Source organism: Falco punctatus, assembly GCF_963210335.1.
Source record: "Falco punctatus genome assembly, chromosome: 4".
Lineage (NCBI taxonomy): Eukaryota > Metazoa > Chordata > Aves > Falconiformes > Falconidae > Falco > Falco punctatus.
The window spans coordinates 12,926,159-12,940,581 of record NC_137583.1 but is presented as its reverse complement, the minus strand read 5'-3'; the positions used below and the strand labels follow the sequence as shown (position 1 = coordinate 12,940,581).

At 40.8% G+C, this 14,423-nt stretch overlaps 1 protein-coding gene across 1 annotated transcript in view; it reads left to right on the top strand.

Moving 5' to 3' along the window:
* UROC1 (urocanate hydratase 1) overlaps positions 1–11,911 on the top strand; it is a gene marked incomplete at its 5' end in the record, with an annotated part of 47,321 nt that extends 35,410 nt beyond the window's left edge. The window contains 4 exons of the mRNA XM_080385705.1: positions 1,294–1,393; positions 4,280–4,361; positions 9,577–9,676; positions 11,766–11,911. Of these exons, the coding sequence (XP_080241831.1) occupies positions 1,294–1,393; positions 4,280–4,361; positions 9,577–9,676; positions 11,766–11,906 (423 nt within the window). The 3' untranslated portion in view covers positions 11,907–11,911. The remainder of the gene's footprint in view (positions 1–1,293; positions 1,394–4,279; positions 4,362–9,576; positions 9,677–11,765) is intronic.
* Between the last annotated feature and the right edge of the window lie 2,512 nt (positions 11,912–14,423).

Here is a 14,423-nt window from a genome sequence, read left to right as displayed (position 1 = left end):
ATTATAGCTACAGTCAGCTCTGCAGTCAATTTTCATTTGCATTGCACATGTGAATGAAGAAAACTGTTAGCCTTGACGCTGCCACTCTAGTGCATAAGTAATCTCTCACTCATCTGGGTAAAATCCCACTGACCATATGTGCTGGTAAAAATACATGCTATGGGCAAGATTGCATAGGGATTTTCAAAGTTCCTTGTGAGTATTGTAGGTAGAGGTACAATGTGACATCCTGGGGGGGGCCAAAATCCTGAAGGCACCACTCTGTAATTACACCCATTACTTGCTGTGTGTACAGCAGCATCAGATCAAGGCATTGTCACTCATTCATCTCCATCTTTTTTTATAGCTGAATTACAATTACCCTTTTTGAAGGGGCAAACTCAAGTAAAACTTAGAATAGATTCCAGCTAGGAAAGGTCTGGGATTTTTTTACTCAGAAAATGTTTGTTAAAATACTTAAAATGCTGTTGACCTTCTCAGGATTCAAAATGAATGTCACAGCAAACTACTCTCAAAAAATAAACCTGACCAGACAGAGCACTCCCTTGGAGCTATGACTGACAAGGTCACACTCCCAGGCCCTTTGGATTTTGTTCTGTCCTTTTTTTGTTTCTGCATATCTCCATTCCTCCTCTTGCAAGCTGGGTGCTCATGTGTATTTTCAATGGTTTTCTAATTCATTGACAGCATTGACAACAGACCACACTGTGCCAAGAGCAAATTATTCTTATATAAACCCTGTGCATGGCATATGATCATGAAGACCTGCAAGCTGATCTAGATTCATACTGTCAGTTAAATTCCAGATCAAGAATTGGCTTGTTTGACCTACATGAAATCACTGATTTTCATTGCTAACTTATTTTAGTCTTGAAGTCTACCAAAAGAATGAAAAATGTAAAACTTCTTACTGTTAGTTTTCATTTTCAACAGCAAACAAGAACTATTTCTGAATGAAGATTTTTGTATACTTTGAAATTTCAGCAAAAAGTGGTCAGATGAAATAACCTTACTGCTTCCCCTCTTCTCCCTGCCCTCCTTCGAGGATGCCATCCGCATAAAAACAAGCTCTTGTTCTTGTTATGTTTTCTTGTTATGAAAAGATGGTGACTTTCATGAACAGTATGTGAACAACCGTTTTATAACAAATAATGGGCAGAGAAGGTGTTTCAGGGGGTTTAGGAGAAGGGGGTAAAGCTGATGTAAGACAGAACTGAATTCACCAGATGATGGTCCTTGGTAGCATTGAGAGTCTGTGAAGGATTCCATGTTCTTGTCCTTGGCTTTTTGCAGGCTCCAGTAGTCCTCAGCCGAGATCACCATGATGTGAGCGGGACCGACAGTCCTTACAGAGAAACGTCAAACATTTATGATGGATCAGCCTTTTGCGCAGGTCAGCAGAGCAGCTGAGGCCTGTCTGTCCAGGCAAACAAGGAAATTGCTTTAAAAGAGAAATTGCTCTTTATGCAACATTTAAAAATATTTTTGTTTAACCCTTTAATCCCAATTAATCAGATTTCCTGAGAAACTTCGTGGGACTTTATAGTGATACACACATGAACATAGAGCTAGTTACATAGGAGAAGTCCAGAGCAATGCTGAAAATTCAGTGAAGATGCACCAGATTCAGGGAGAGCAGTCTGTCTCAGAGGGGTGTATCTTCGGTTTCATTTTAATTTGCACCTCGCTGTTTCAAAGAGATGATCAGAGCAGTATTACAGCTGTATTTCCTTGGGATCCACAAGATCAAAATCAGGTCTATAATAGTATTTTGCTTAAAGGAAAAAGATTCACAGCTGCATTCACTTCATTGCCTGAGGGCTGAAGAAAACAATCTGGAGTTTCTGAAAGGAACTTTTCTGGTCATAAGGTAATATACTTTGATAGTAAAAGTGTAAGAATGGAAGTCAGGCATTCTGGATTAGACTCTAAGCCCTGTTGCTTGCTCACACAATGTGATTGTGGGCAGATCATGTAGGTTTGTTGTACAAATGGAGCTTTTATTTCCGCACACCTGGCCTGAGCTAACCAGACTCTCCTTTTAAGTTTGTGAAATGATGCTTTTGAGAAAGAAACCCAAGAAATATCCGACTGGAGACCTGAAAAAAAAAATATTAGTGAAGCACTAAGCAATTTTTAACCTAAATCTTCCTCAATTTTCCATCCATAAAGTGGAAATTATGATGATAGCTTTAGGCCAGTAGTCTTTCCACATGTCATGAACTGACAGTCACAAAGTGGTATGAGATTAGAGGATACAAGCTGCTGCAGAAGGAGAAATTATGATAGAGGTAGCTGAGCATATTGAATTACTTCCATTATGGGAATTCATAATAGAACCAAATTATAGCTTGATTTTAAGGAGGAAAGTTCCCTGCTATCTTAACTGGATTTCCTGACGAAATGAGGCTTTTAGCTGTGTCTATCAGTCTCACTTCAACACTTTTTGAATATGTTGGCTAGTTCTAATAGGCCAGATGGATAGATGCCTCAAATAGTGTTTGGTTCTGACAAGCTGTGAGAAAACGGCACAGCTGCAGCGAGAACAGCAATCCAAGGTGATGTCTCCACCAAAGGTCTTAGCTACAGAAGTAAATATCAGGCGATGCCCGCAAAAGAGGGCCATAAAAACAAGTCTTGCTAAACACTATTGCTCATCATGCTGTGAGGTTTTCTCTGCATTTTGTGATTTACATGAACCATTTGCCTTCTCCAAGGGCTTATCCAAAGCCTGTTGGCCACTGATTTCAGCGTCAGGTCTTTGAAACCAGACCTAACTGTTTTACCAGATGAGCCTTGAGAGGTAAGAACGAACACCTTAGGTCTTCCTCTGTCCCTTCTTCCCTGTTGTTTGGACTCCACATTTGAGCTGGTTCATGTGAAATTGGCTCCTCTGTAGCACACAGGATTTTTGCTGAGTCTTTCCATGTCTTGTTTTGTTTTACAGTAAGTACCTCAGCCTGATCCTTGGCAAACATAGGTCATCGTTGCTCTGCAAAGTGTATTTCAGCGCAGACATTTGCACAGTTCCTGACCTTTATTAAAGCCAGGGAGCAGCATGTTATTACTTTTTAGTCCACTTGCTGTGCTCCTTGTGCAGCCTTCACTCTTATCACGCTGGTGGCTGAGGAAGAAATCTGTACATTTTAGAATATGGGGATTTTGATCTCTCCCATTCCCTCTTGACAGCACTGTAATTATGGTAATTGGGTTATTAAAGTGACATAATGCCAGATAAAAGATGCCATAATGGGGCTTTTGACAGGGTTTAACATAGGTTAGTGCTCAAGTAAACTCTTTTTTTCCATCAGGCACATAACTATGGGTCTGCAAATGTGGCTGGTGGGGATATTACTGTTTGTCTCTTATTTTTGCTGTTAAAAGGACAGCAAATGGTATATTAAATCTGTCCTGAATTACATCTGGACAAATATTTTCAGTACATTTTACCTTTAAATTTAAATATTTACATTTAAAACTTTAAATTTTTGTCCTCTCTGTGTACCTTTTTCCACCTCTCTGAGTATATGGTTTAGCACAAATTGTAGTGAATATACAAAATTCTAGTCAAAATTTAAGTGGAAATCATGCATTTGACATTAGTCAAACTACATTTGTCTGCTAATTATTTTTCCTCTTTTTTAAAAAACAAAAGAAACCTCCTGTGTGATTTCAGCAGTTTGTGTTCAGGGTAAAATTCCCCCATGTCCAGAGAATCGGGGCCAGTATCACCTTCCTCCCAAATCTGTTTCCAAAATGCAAGTCCTTGGCTTTAGGCTGGCTTTCTGCCCAGGGCTGAATGAACTCTGCAGTCTGACCTGAAAACACTTCAGGCTTCTAGAGCCACAAGGTGTGTAGTTTTCCAGGTGTGTGTGTCCCCATTTTGAAACCCTCCACATGGATGCATCTAGCCTGTTGTTCCATGGCTGAGGCATCCCAAAGGAGAGGAGACTATTCCTCTCCACCCTGAGGAGGTCTCTCCCAGCTGAGGAGCGGTAGGTTCTTCAACTGCCTGAAATGGGTGACAAATGCAGAAAGCGCCAGAGTCCTCACAAACCACAGTGTGAAACCAGCATTTGCTTCCTCCAGTGTAGGGGCAAAGAGCGGGAGGGAAATCTCTTGCCTGTTCCTCTCAGGAATGAGATGTTCAGTGTGTATCTGTGAGAGAAGCTGTGAGTTAACCCTGCCTTCACACAGCCGGAATCAAGCTGTCCTGGGCAGCACAACAAAAAAATGACTGCAGCGTGTCAGACCCGTAACATCTTTCCTCTCCTCCTAGACATGGCAGTACAAAACTTTGTAGGAGATGCTTTCAGAGGAGCAACCTGGGTCGCGTTGCACAACGGTGGTGGAGTTGGCTGGTAAGAATTTATTTATGTTTCTAAAGCTGGACTTTGAATCCCATTACCACTGCTGTGTATGCGTGTGGGGAGAACTGCAGAAAAGATGTGTCTATTACTGGAATAGTACAATGATCAGGGGAAGGATGGGATTTGGAAACAAGGGCTGAAAGGATGTTTTATAAGGTAAAGTGTGGTAAAGGTTTTATAAGGTAAAGTCTTTTCTAATTAATGCTCATATGTCTAGAAAAAGTGTTTTGGACATTGCCCACAGCACAGTCTGAAGAACTTAATTTGCCAAACAAGGACAGTCTGCTGTGGTCTTTTTGAACAGATCCTGCTTCCAAAGTTGTCTTCACACATGCACAGCCAGAGTGTTAGTGGATGGATTATGTTTAGGTCTCCCCTTAAGCTGTATTTAAATCTGTGACCTTAGGACCCCAATATAAATGCTTATGTGCTAAAGTGCAATGAGGGGTTATTGATACAAAGCAGCTCGGGTGCCAGCAAACCTCCCGGTCTTTCTCCCCTTGCTTGTGCCTGGTAGGATAAAAGACCACAGCCAAGTAAGGACTGGATTAAACACCTCCTTCACATACGGTGAAGAACCAAGAGAAATGCCTAAACTGAGAAGCAGAATGGAAAAAAATATTATATATGGAGAGGGAAATAGGTCTCCTTCATGTGCCACTAAAAGGTTACTCTGGATTGGCAGAGGTGTAGGGAAAAAAGAGGCTGGCTACACTGTACAGTCTTTAGTTCTGGTTTGTTCTTTCCAGCATAGCCCAGCAAAGTCTCTCCATTTACAGTCATGTCTTCATTGGGTGGTGTCGCCAGTCAAAAGGGGCACCAGGCAAAAAACCCTCTACCAAATACTGTGGTGAACCTGCCACTTCCCTGTTCCATCCAGCTCTGGAATATGCCAACAGCAAGCCAAAGATTTTGTAGCAGATGTTATCCTCAGAGGCGTGATACTGAATTGTTACTTGTCCGGATGAGCTGAATCTAGAAAACACCCCTACAAGTCAGGTGGAGAATTCCCTCTTCTGCACTCTAATCCCTTTGATTTCAGTGAATTAACTGTTAAATAGCAGGTACATGGGAGCGACATTGGAAAATGGGATAAGAAAGCTTTCTGAGGGCTTACACACATGGAGTGAAAACTTGCCTTTACTGATTCGGTGATAACAACCACCATGACCAGAATTTTATTCACAGCTTCCGTAACTCTGAATGGAAAATACATACCAGAATATGTTTTTACACTGGTCATCTCCATCTCTGACTCCAGAGGTATCAGATTGGTTCTGTCTGAATTGCCTTAAGCTGAGTTTAAACTTTTAAATACCTGCTTATGAAATACAAGCAAAGAAAACCACTTTCCACTACCTGTTGTGCAAAATATTTGGAATATTTTAATGATAGTTATTAGGATTGCTAAAACAATTGCTTATGCCACGAATGTTCTGTGCGTCAATGGTGCTTAATTCAAAGGATACAAACGGTCATGTTCCCAATCTCTCTGGCCCCTGTAAGGCAGCAAATCCCTCCTGCATGTTTCTAGCCCTCAGAGCAATTCAAAGAGAGATTGGCTGAATGGCGAGGCTGCCCTTCTGGAAAACAGGCACTGACCACACTGCAATTGCAGTTATGTTGTTTTAGTTGTTTCTTAAATGGAGTTACATCATCAGAGAGAAGCTCTTCCCCAAGGCAGAGCAGAGGTGCTGCCATTTATGTAATGCATCAGAACGTTAGCATGTGGCTACTCACTGAAATCAAAGTATCAACGGGAAAACAGGGTTTGGTTATCCATTGTGACATTTCCTATGGCTGCTTAGTGGCTTGTCACTGTGGAGCAGTACCTGCTCACCTTGTTCTCAGGAGCAGGCATAGCCCTCGGTGACTAAATTACTGTGCTTCAGCGAAGAATGCGGAGCCTGAAAATTAGGCCTGTCTCTGCATGAGCCTTAATAAGCCACCATGCTGAGACTCAGATGTGGTAACAATGTTGTGTCCTTAGATGCTGTGGTCTGGGTTGCCCCCGAAAGCCACGGCACGACAGGTGGCTCTGTTTGCCTTAACTAATGGTGGCACCGCCCTGGCTAGTTAAAGCTCTGCACCCCTTTGCCTTCTAAGGAGAAAAAGAGGAATAGTTTAAAGGTAGTAAAAGAAGTAAAACAAACCCCCAGCCCTAACAAATTACTTTCTTTGCCTGGAAGAGATAGATGCCTTTAGGTTTTAGGACCCTGTTTTTGTTTTCCTGTGGAGAGCTACAAATTCAACTGACTTTGCCACAAAGAAATCTCCATGCGCCTGATAAAATTTTCTCGTCATCAGCTGACCTGGAAATGTGAAAGTGCGTGTGGAGGCTTATTATATATTTATAAATAAATAGGCACGTGATTGGAGAAAAATCGAGTTGTTGCTGGCAAGTTTCGGTTCAGGGAGTTGAGAAATGGCCATTGCACGGCGTTCAGCTGCTGGTGCTCCCTGCAGAGGCTGGGCTGGCCTGGAGCTGCTGACACATCTGCCATGGTCTTCCCTACAAGACTAGGGAAGTGCCTTTTACCTGCTTTGATTTTTCTGTGCTACAGCCTTGTGGGACAAACAGAAAAAGCAGGATTTATTTAGCTGGAATCTGCATCACATGTGCTGTTTGAGAGACTTAAGATTAACATAGTCTTGACTATAATTACAGCAAATGAGTGTTATTAATTTCTTGCTGCCTGTTTATTTGCAGGAGAATGTGTATTAGCTTGGAGCCTGAGTAACCTGTAGTAACAAAAAGGCAGAAGCAATTTAAGAATTGAACTGCACTGCTGACAGTGTGACATCTCGCTTGTGAGAGAGGCCTTGTTTTCTTTGATCACCTTAGAAAAAGACATCTGGAAATTATAGGAGGTAGCTTAGGTCAAAATGCCACATGTTTCTTTAATTACCTGAAAATGTGACCCAATGCTAATGAAGGTAGAGAGCTCCCCTTTAAAAGTGAGAGGTTTTGCTGGACAATCTATCCTAACAAACACTGGCATTTAATTTATGAGTGATTTTTAGACAGTAGGACAGATTCTGATTTACCCTGGAGTAACTTCATGGAAATCAGTGGAGAGGCTTTAAATTTATGGAGTGCAAATGAGATCAGACGCTCACTGTTCATGGCTAAGCTTCAAAGGATGCTCTTTGGGATGCTGTGCAAATACAGGATCATTGCCACTGAAAGAACATCATCTTCCCATACAGAGTACCTCTATGAAGCACTGGTCTAGAGGTCTGATTTTCTTATTGTCTGATAACTGCAATAGCCTGTCTCGAGGTGTGCTCGTGCTGTGATCCCAATTACATTGCAATGGCATCACTGAGGTTCATAAGTGTACTCTAGCTTGCTACTTTGATGGTAGAGAACAGCGCTAATTTGGTCTCTATACACAGAAGCAGCCGAGTATGGTGAAGTAACTGGCCCTGGTCTAGATATAATTACTTTTGTAATGTTGTCATCCAGTCTCGTCCCCTCTTCTGGAGAAGACAGTAACATCATGAACTATTAAAAAAGTAGAATTTGTAAGAAATGCAGATGTTTGGATGTTTGTTTTCATCCCAAAATGAGACTAAGAGCAGACCTAATGAAACATTTCACACAGTAAAAAGATCCTGGGAATCAAATTCAAAGCTGAAAAGTGTTGACAGTGTCAATCAAAAAGAAATATTTTATTTTGAAGAGTCAGGGCTTACAATATCCAAACATCTCAATTGAAAACATGACTTTGTTTCAAATTTCCCTGTTAAGGGTAAGAAACAGATCCATTCAGATCCATTCACTGACATTCTGCTGTGAGACCTGTCAGTTTCAAGAAGACTGTGCATTTTCAACAGAAGATGCATTTATAATAATAATAATAATAATAATAATAATAATAAATCTAATAATGGTAAAGTGAAGGGAATTCAGAGTGGTACCATGACCTGGAGCTCTAAGTTCCTTGCTCAGTTATGTGATAGGGTCCTACTTCACAGATGGGTAGCATATATAACTAGTGAAAGGGAATTAACGTTATGTAAGTAACACCATTATCTTGAAAATGAGAAAATATGAGCTCTAGTTTCAGGAAGTAGATCTCAGGTCTGTGAGGCTCCAATGTAGCCTCATTCCCTCAGGCGCTTGAGTTACCGCTGGAAAATATACAGTAAGAAATGATTGCTTCCTAGACTGGAAAACACCTAACTCCTGTTTCATGGATATGTCTGATGTTACTCTATCTAAATTTTGTAGACTTATTAACTATAACACCCTGCCTCCAGGGACCTCCATCAGTAGTCTCTCATGCCACGTGTTGCAGTATGATGTGCCCTGGCCCTCAGGTATTGCCAATATAGGGTTATAATGCCAGAACTCTCATAGATTTACAGCAATGGATTATTATCCAACTGCATTCACCACTATTCCTCGCATGCAACAAAACAGGAACTTGAGCAGGCCAGGCTCTGAAGTCAGACAAGATGTTTTGCTCTGAGTGTTTTCCCTGTCCTTTTAAAACCAGACTGGTATTTCTCCCAAGTATAATCTGTTAGCTTTAACGTATTTCTGTTCTTCTTCTGCCAGTAAGTCTGCTTCCTGGAAAGCTGGCACTGATGTCTTTAAACATCTATGTATCTCATACAAAATGAATTACTCTTTTTGAAATGATAGAGGCAGATGTGCATTAAGTGGTGGTTAATGCTATTTAAATAAAATACTTACACCCTCACATTTGTCCTGAGAGAATATAAATAGATCCATCTGTGTTTCAGTAAGTGCACAGTCCTCCTTATGATCCTATCTATATGGCAGGCTCTAGTGTAGCAAACATGAACACTTGACCTTTAAAAATACCCTGAGGTAGGTACCCCTGCAGCCCCCCAGAAGTGCTACCCTTTCTTTACCTGTTCCTAGAGCCAGTACAGCACGCAATCCTCAGGAGATGCAGCACAAGCTTGATTTTTGGCACCCCTGCTTGGTGCAGATACTGACTGCTAGCTGGGTGTTATAAGGAATGTGGAATAGGTTTGCTGCAGGTTGCAAAACTAGGCTTTTGCCCTGCTAAATTCCTTTTTTTTTTTTTTTTTTAAGTATAAAAGGTCACTGATAGTCTCTTATTCAGCACATTTCTATGTTCTTGTCCTTCTTCTTGCAGTACAACTCCTGTGAATTTTGTGGGATTGGTTTAAATTATTTTTTATTAATTCTCTTATTTTTTTTTAGGGGGGAAGTGATGAATGGGGGATTTGGCCTGGTTTTGGATGGGTCCAAGGAGGCTGAAAAAAGGGCTAAGATGATGCTCAGCTGGGATGTTTCCAATGGAGTAAGTACAACTCATTATATATGTTTGCTTTGATATTTTCCTGCCTCCGGGATTATGTTTAGGTCCTTGGCTTTCAGTGTCCTTGTTTGTTTGTTTGTTTGTTTTTAACTGACTGGGAAGTGTGAGCACTCAGGCAGTATTTAGAGTATTTAGGATGTGGCTTTTTGTATCCCAGAAATAGTCCTGTTGGGCTAAGTGACTCATTCTGTTCACTGCTTCTACTATGGGTGGTTAGGAGCCTGTTTCCCCTAGAGTCAATGAGTCAGTTGGTTTGGTTGTTTTTTTTACTCCAACCAACTTCAAATCAATAAAATAGGCTAAATAATTATTGGGTAAGGAACTTACTGTAAAGTGTCGGGACGACCCTTTCTGACTTAACAACATATTGGAGCCCAATAATTTCCACGTATCTCGCTTTGTGTTTTGTTATTTTTAAGCAGAAAAGGAAGCATGGTTACTGTAATTGTGAGACACGCTGGCATTGTTATTTGCCTACATAATACAACTGACAACGATATGAACTTCTAGTCTTGTCTATTCCTGGCTTCTAGATCTAGGTACCTTGAAAGGTTTATGCCGGCTCATGCAAGTGCCAGTTCATTCAGCCCTTGTTGCCGTTAGGAGTTTTTGCATGCCGTTAATGTCCAGATGATCCTATTTCAGTTTAAGAGTAGGATCCCATCTCTGAAGTGGCAGAGAGGTTTTGATTCAATAATTGCAGGGAACCAAATCAACGGAACATAGTGATGCACAGCTCACTTAAAGGCCAAGACTTGTCATGTTTGTCACGCAGCCTCACAAGGCTGATGTATTGAGGGAGCTCCTTGCCAATGCTGACGTGGTCTGTTCTGTTTTACTGCTCAAGAGGTTTTTAGTATTCCTTCTTGCCTTAGACCTTCGTCATTTTTTTTTTCCCCCTAAGACCTAGCATCACTGGGGGTAGAAGAGAAGGAGGAGGAACAATTTGCACATATTGCCTGTCCCAGATCTGACATAACACAGTAGTGAACGATTAAGGAAGGAGGAGGAGGATGGTTATATTAATTTGTAGATTAGAGTAATGAAGACAAACCCGTAACAAAAACTGTGTATCAGAGGCAGCCTATTAAAAACCCAATAAATCTTTTGCTGCTCTGATTTATTGCAAGCGAAAGCCCCACTCCTCCACACACATGTTGAAAAAGGACAGCCTGAGAATGCTACCTATGTTATATACAAGGCTGGAAAGAAACTGGAGCATACCCTTGAAAATATACTGCCAGGAATAATCATAGGTGAGTGGAAGTGAAACTGAGTTGTTAACTTGAAAAGTCATTTCTAGCTGTTATTGCTATGATTCTGGAAACTTATCAGCCTTACATTAATCATATGCTTAAATATTTTTCTAAATGGGAACCTAAGTATTTTCTTTCTTGAACACTTTTGAGTCTGAATATTTCAGACTGATCTGCAATTCAGAACAGATTTGTAAGGCCTTGAGTAGAGGGAAGGACATACTTACTTTGTGCCAAATCTTTACTTTTTTTTCATCTGAGGAATCTTGCTTGTACACAGATCAAAACTCAGAGCTTTGCTGTTGGAAGAGGGGTTTACCAGTTCCCCGGCTGTCCACAAATTTGCATCCTTACATGCTGGCAGGGAATTTGGTTCCTTGATTTCATGGTTTGAAAATGCATTGAGTGACATTTTCCTTTTTAAATATTTATCACACTACAAAAGCATGAATTGCTTAAATGATACTGTTATCTAAAGCAAGTGCTAGTTTTACAGACCTGGGATGGAGTGCACAATTACTTTTAGTGAGAGAATTTTGTAAAATTTATAAGGTACCTGGCTTTACCAACGTTACCTGTCTGAGGTTATGTTTGTACATAAAAATGTATGAAGTCTACCCAAATACTACTCATAAAAATCAAGCAGGTATTACAAAAAATACTTCTAAAATCAGTAAGGAAAGTAGAAACTGGCAGAGGGTTGAAAGATTTATTGTCATGAAATCGGGTGCCAGTATTTGCACAAATATTGTGTAAGACGGATGTGGCAAGAGAAATGTACGGTTTTTATACCCATTGATTTTCTGGTCTGACAGGTCGCCAGACGTTGCTGGTCAGGTAATGGCTATGCTTATGAAACCATCTGCCAGACAATGAAAGAGAACCCCATGTTGAAGGTGACTCTCCCTCACAAGGTGGTGGACGAGAACATCTTGGAGGAAGCTATGAAATATTAGTGATATTCAAAGTGCAATGTTGTCCTTGCAGATACATTTGAGGTTGTTTCCTTGATATCCTATTTTGCTCTCTGGCCAAATGATAAAAGCGTTGCAAATGCCTGTTCCATGTGAGCTTTTTTTTTCCCCTTTAACTTGTTAATGGGGCAAATCTGTATCCATCTGTGTGACAGGTCCACCGGTGTCAGAAACAGTCTTTTCACCAACATATTTGGAACAATGTTTGCAATAAGAAGCTATTCATTGTAAGGAAAGGAACTGGAATTTTGTTCCTGAAAAATAAATGAAAAAAAAAAAAATCCAATAATTGCTGATAATTCATAAATTAAGGAGATTCTTAGGCCTGCTAGTTCAGATGTGGAATGGAAATTGGAACTCTTCTTTCTAATTCAGTCTGCTGCTATCAGCAAAGAGCCATGAAATCCAGTAGCCAAACATGTGGGTGTGTAAACAAACTTATTCTTTGGTTAGTGGGGGATGTACTGATATCACATGTGCTAGAGTCACGCTTTTCTATAATGTCATAAAGGTGCTTGGTGATCACAATAGAAAGTGACATTAACTGGTTAAGCACAGTGAGCCTGCATGTGTTTTTCCCTGAAATTCTCACCCAAGGTTTTTACTACAAGCAGGAACAGAATGCAGTGCCAGGTAAGTGGGTGGAAAAGCCTGAGGGCAGTAAGTACTAGACCATTTCCAAACATCTTACAGCAAGGCCAGGAAAATATGGAACAACACATGATAAACTAGTGGGAGCCAAATTCTGCATCAGGGATGGTGCCATTCTGCTGAATCTGATGCTGTGTGCGCTTTGCTGCCTCACAGTGATGACTGTTCTTCTGTAGAAGCCCATTGTGCTTGAGCAGCTTCTAAATGGATGGAAACCTCCAGAAAATCTAGATCCTTAGTGCTGGCTGCTGCTTTATGATGAAAAAACAAAAGGCTACTCACCCATTTGGATGTGAGTGGTGCAATTAGTAAAGCAATGTAACAAAATGATCGTGTAGACTTTCCTTCTGAACAATTCCTACTAAAACACCACTGATATGAAACAAACTGAAGCACCAAAGACCAGACAGTGTGGTCTTCCTTCACACAAGAGGTGATTATAAAGTAAAACAGAGATAGAATTGTCTTTTTGGTTTTCTTTCTTCCCAGTAAGAGTTAGGAAGGCATAGAACCAACCTGGTGTGCCTAGATGCAACTGAAAGAATGCATCTTTTGCACCTGAACCTACTATTATATTTGTATTAACAGTAAATCACTAAAGTATTTTGTTGTAATCAGCTGTGATGCTGAATCAAAAACTGAGGCTCACTTTGAAGCCCCTATACACACACATATTGACAGATACATATATACATTTACAGAAATGTGTTTTACATGCACATCTATATTATGTGTGTGTGTACAAAAATAATTCTTAGCTATCATGTCTCATGCTAAGCATGGCCCTTGCGTACAGGGCCTCATTCAGACACAAACACAGAGCGTCAGCAATCCCTTCCCCCAGTGTACATGTGGTATCGGGCTTGATCTAGCCCGTCACTCAGCCTCCTTGGTGCTGTATCTGTTACCCCTGGGAAGGGGCTACCCATAAACCTGCTTTGGCTGCTGCAGATGAGGTGTGATGAGCCACAGTCCTCAGAACTGTGGGTCCTGAAGACGCTATACAACTGCTAGACCCAGTGGCACTCGCCAGGGGAGCACACCCTGCAGCTCTGTATTGCCTCTGCCAAGTAAACGAAGCCGTTTATTTTGAATCACAAATCAGTTCTTCACCCTGTTCACGTACTGTATATGTCTCCAGATGAATAGTGAGAGTTTGGCATCTGCTTCTAACTGAACCTTCTGTGAAGTGCAATCTGCAGTTGATCAGAGTTGCTTTAGATTATGGAAAAAACGCCCACATTGCCAAGTTACACGATTGAGATGTGAGTAGTTGTCAGCCAGATTTGACAGCCTTTGCTTTGACGTATGTTATGCATTACCTATTATTAATAACCACACTGGACTAGGTCCAAAGTTAGTATCTTGGCATTGTAGAAAACCACGCTAGTCTTCACAGCCCAAAAGCACTAAGGTACTGTTTTGGCAAGCGGAACCACCAGAAAATACCCTGGCTTTACTGTACTAAGGAATGTAGAGCTGCTTCATAGATTCGTCTTAATTCCGAGTTGAAAATCCACCAGAGACAAAATATTGAAGAAATACTTATTATGAATTCTTCACCTTTGTGTTGTTTGGTACTGGGGTACCTGCCATCATGCTCACCTTCACAGCCCAGACAAAAAAGGAATATTTTCTTCATCTTGTAGCTTTATTGACCAGAGGGCATAACCTTGCAAGTATACCTGTGTTTAATGCCGCTCAAATCCCTGGGAGTTTGTAACTCTGAACTACATGTAGGGAGACATAGAACCTGAGTGTGTGAGCGCTATACAAGAGCTACTAGTTGAAATTTAGATAATAAAGTGAATAATATGAACTGACTGTTGTTTATGATAGCTTTGGGAG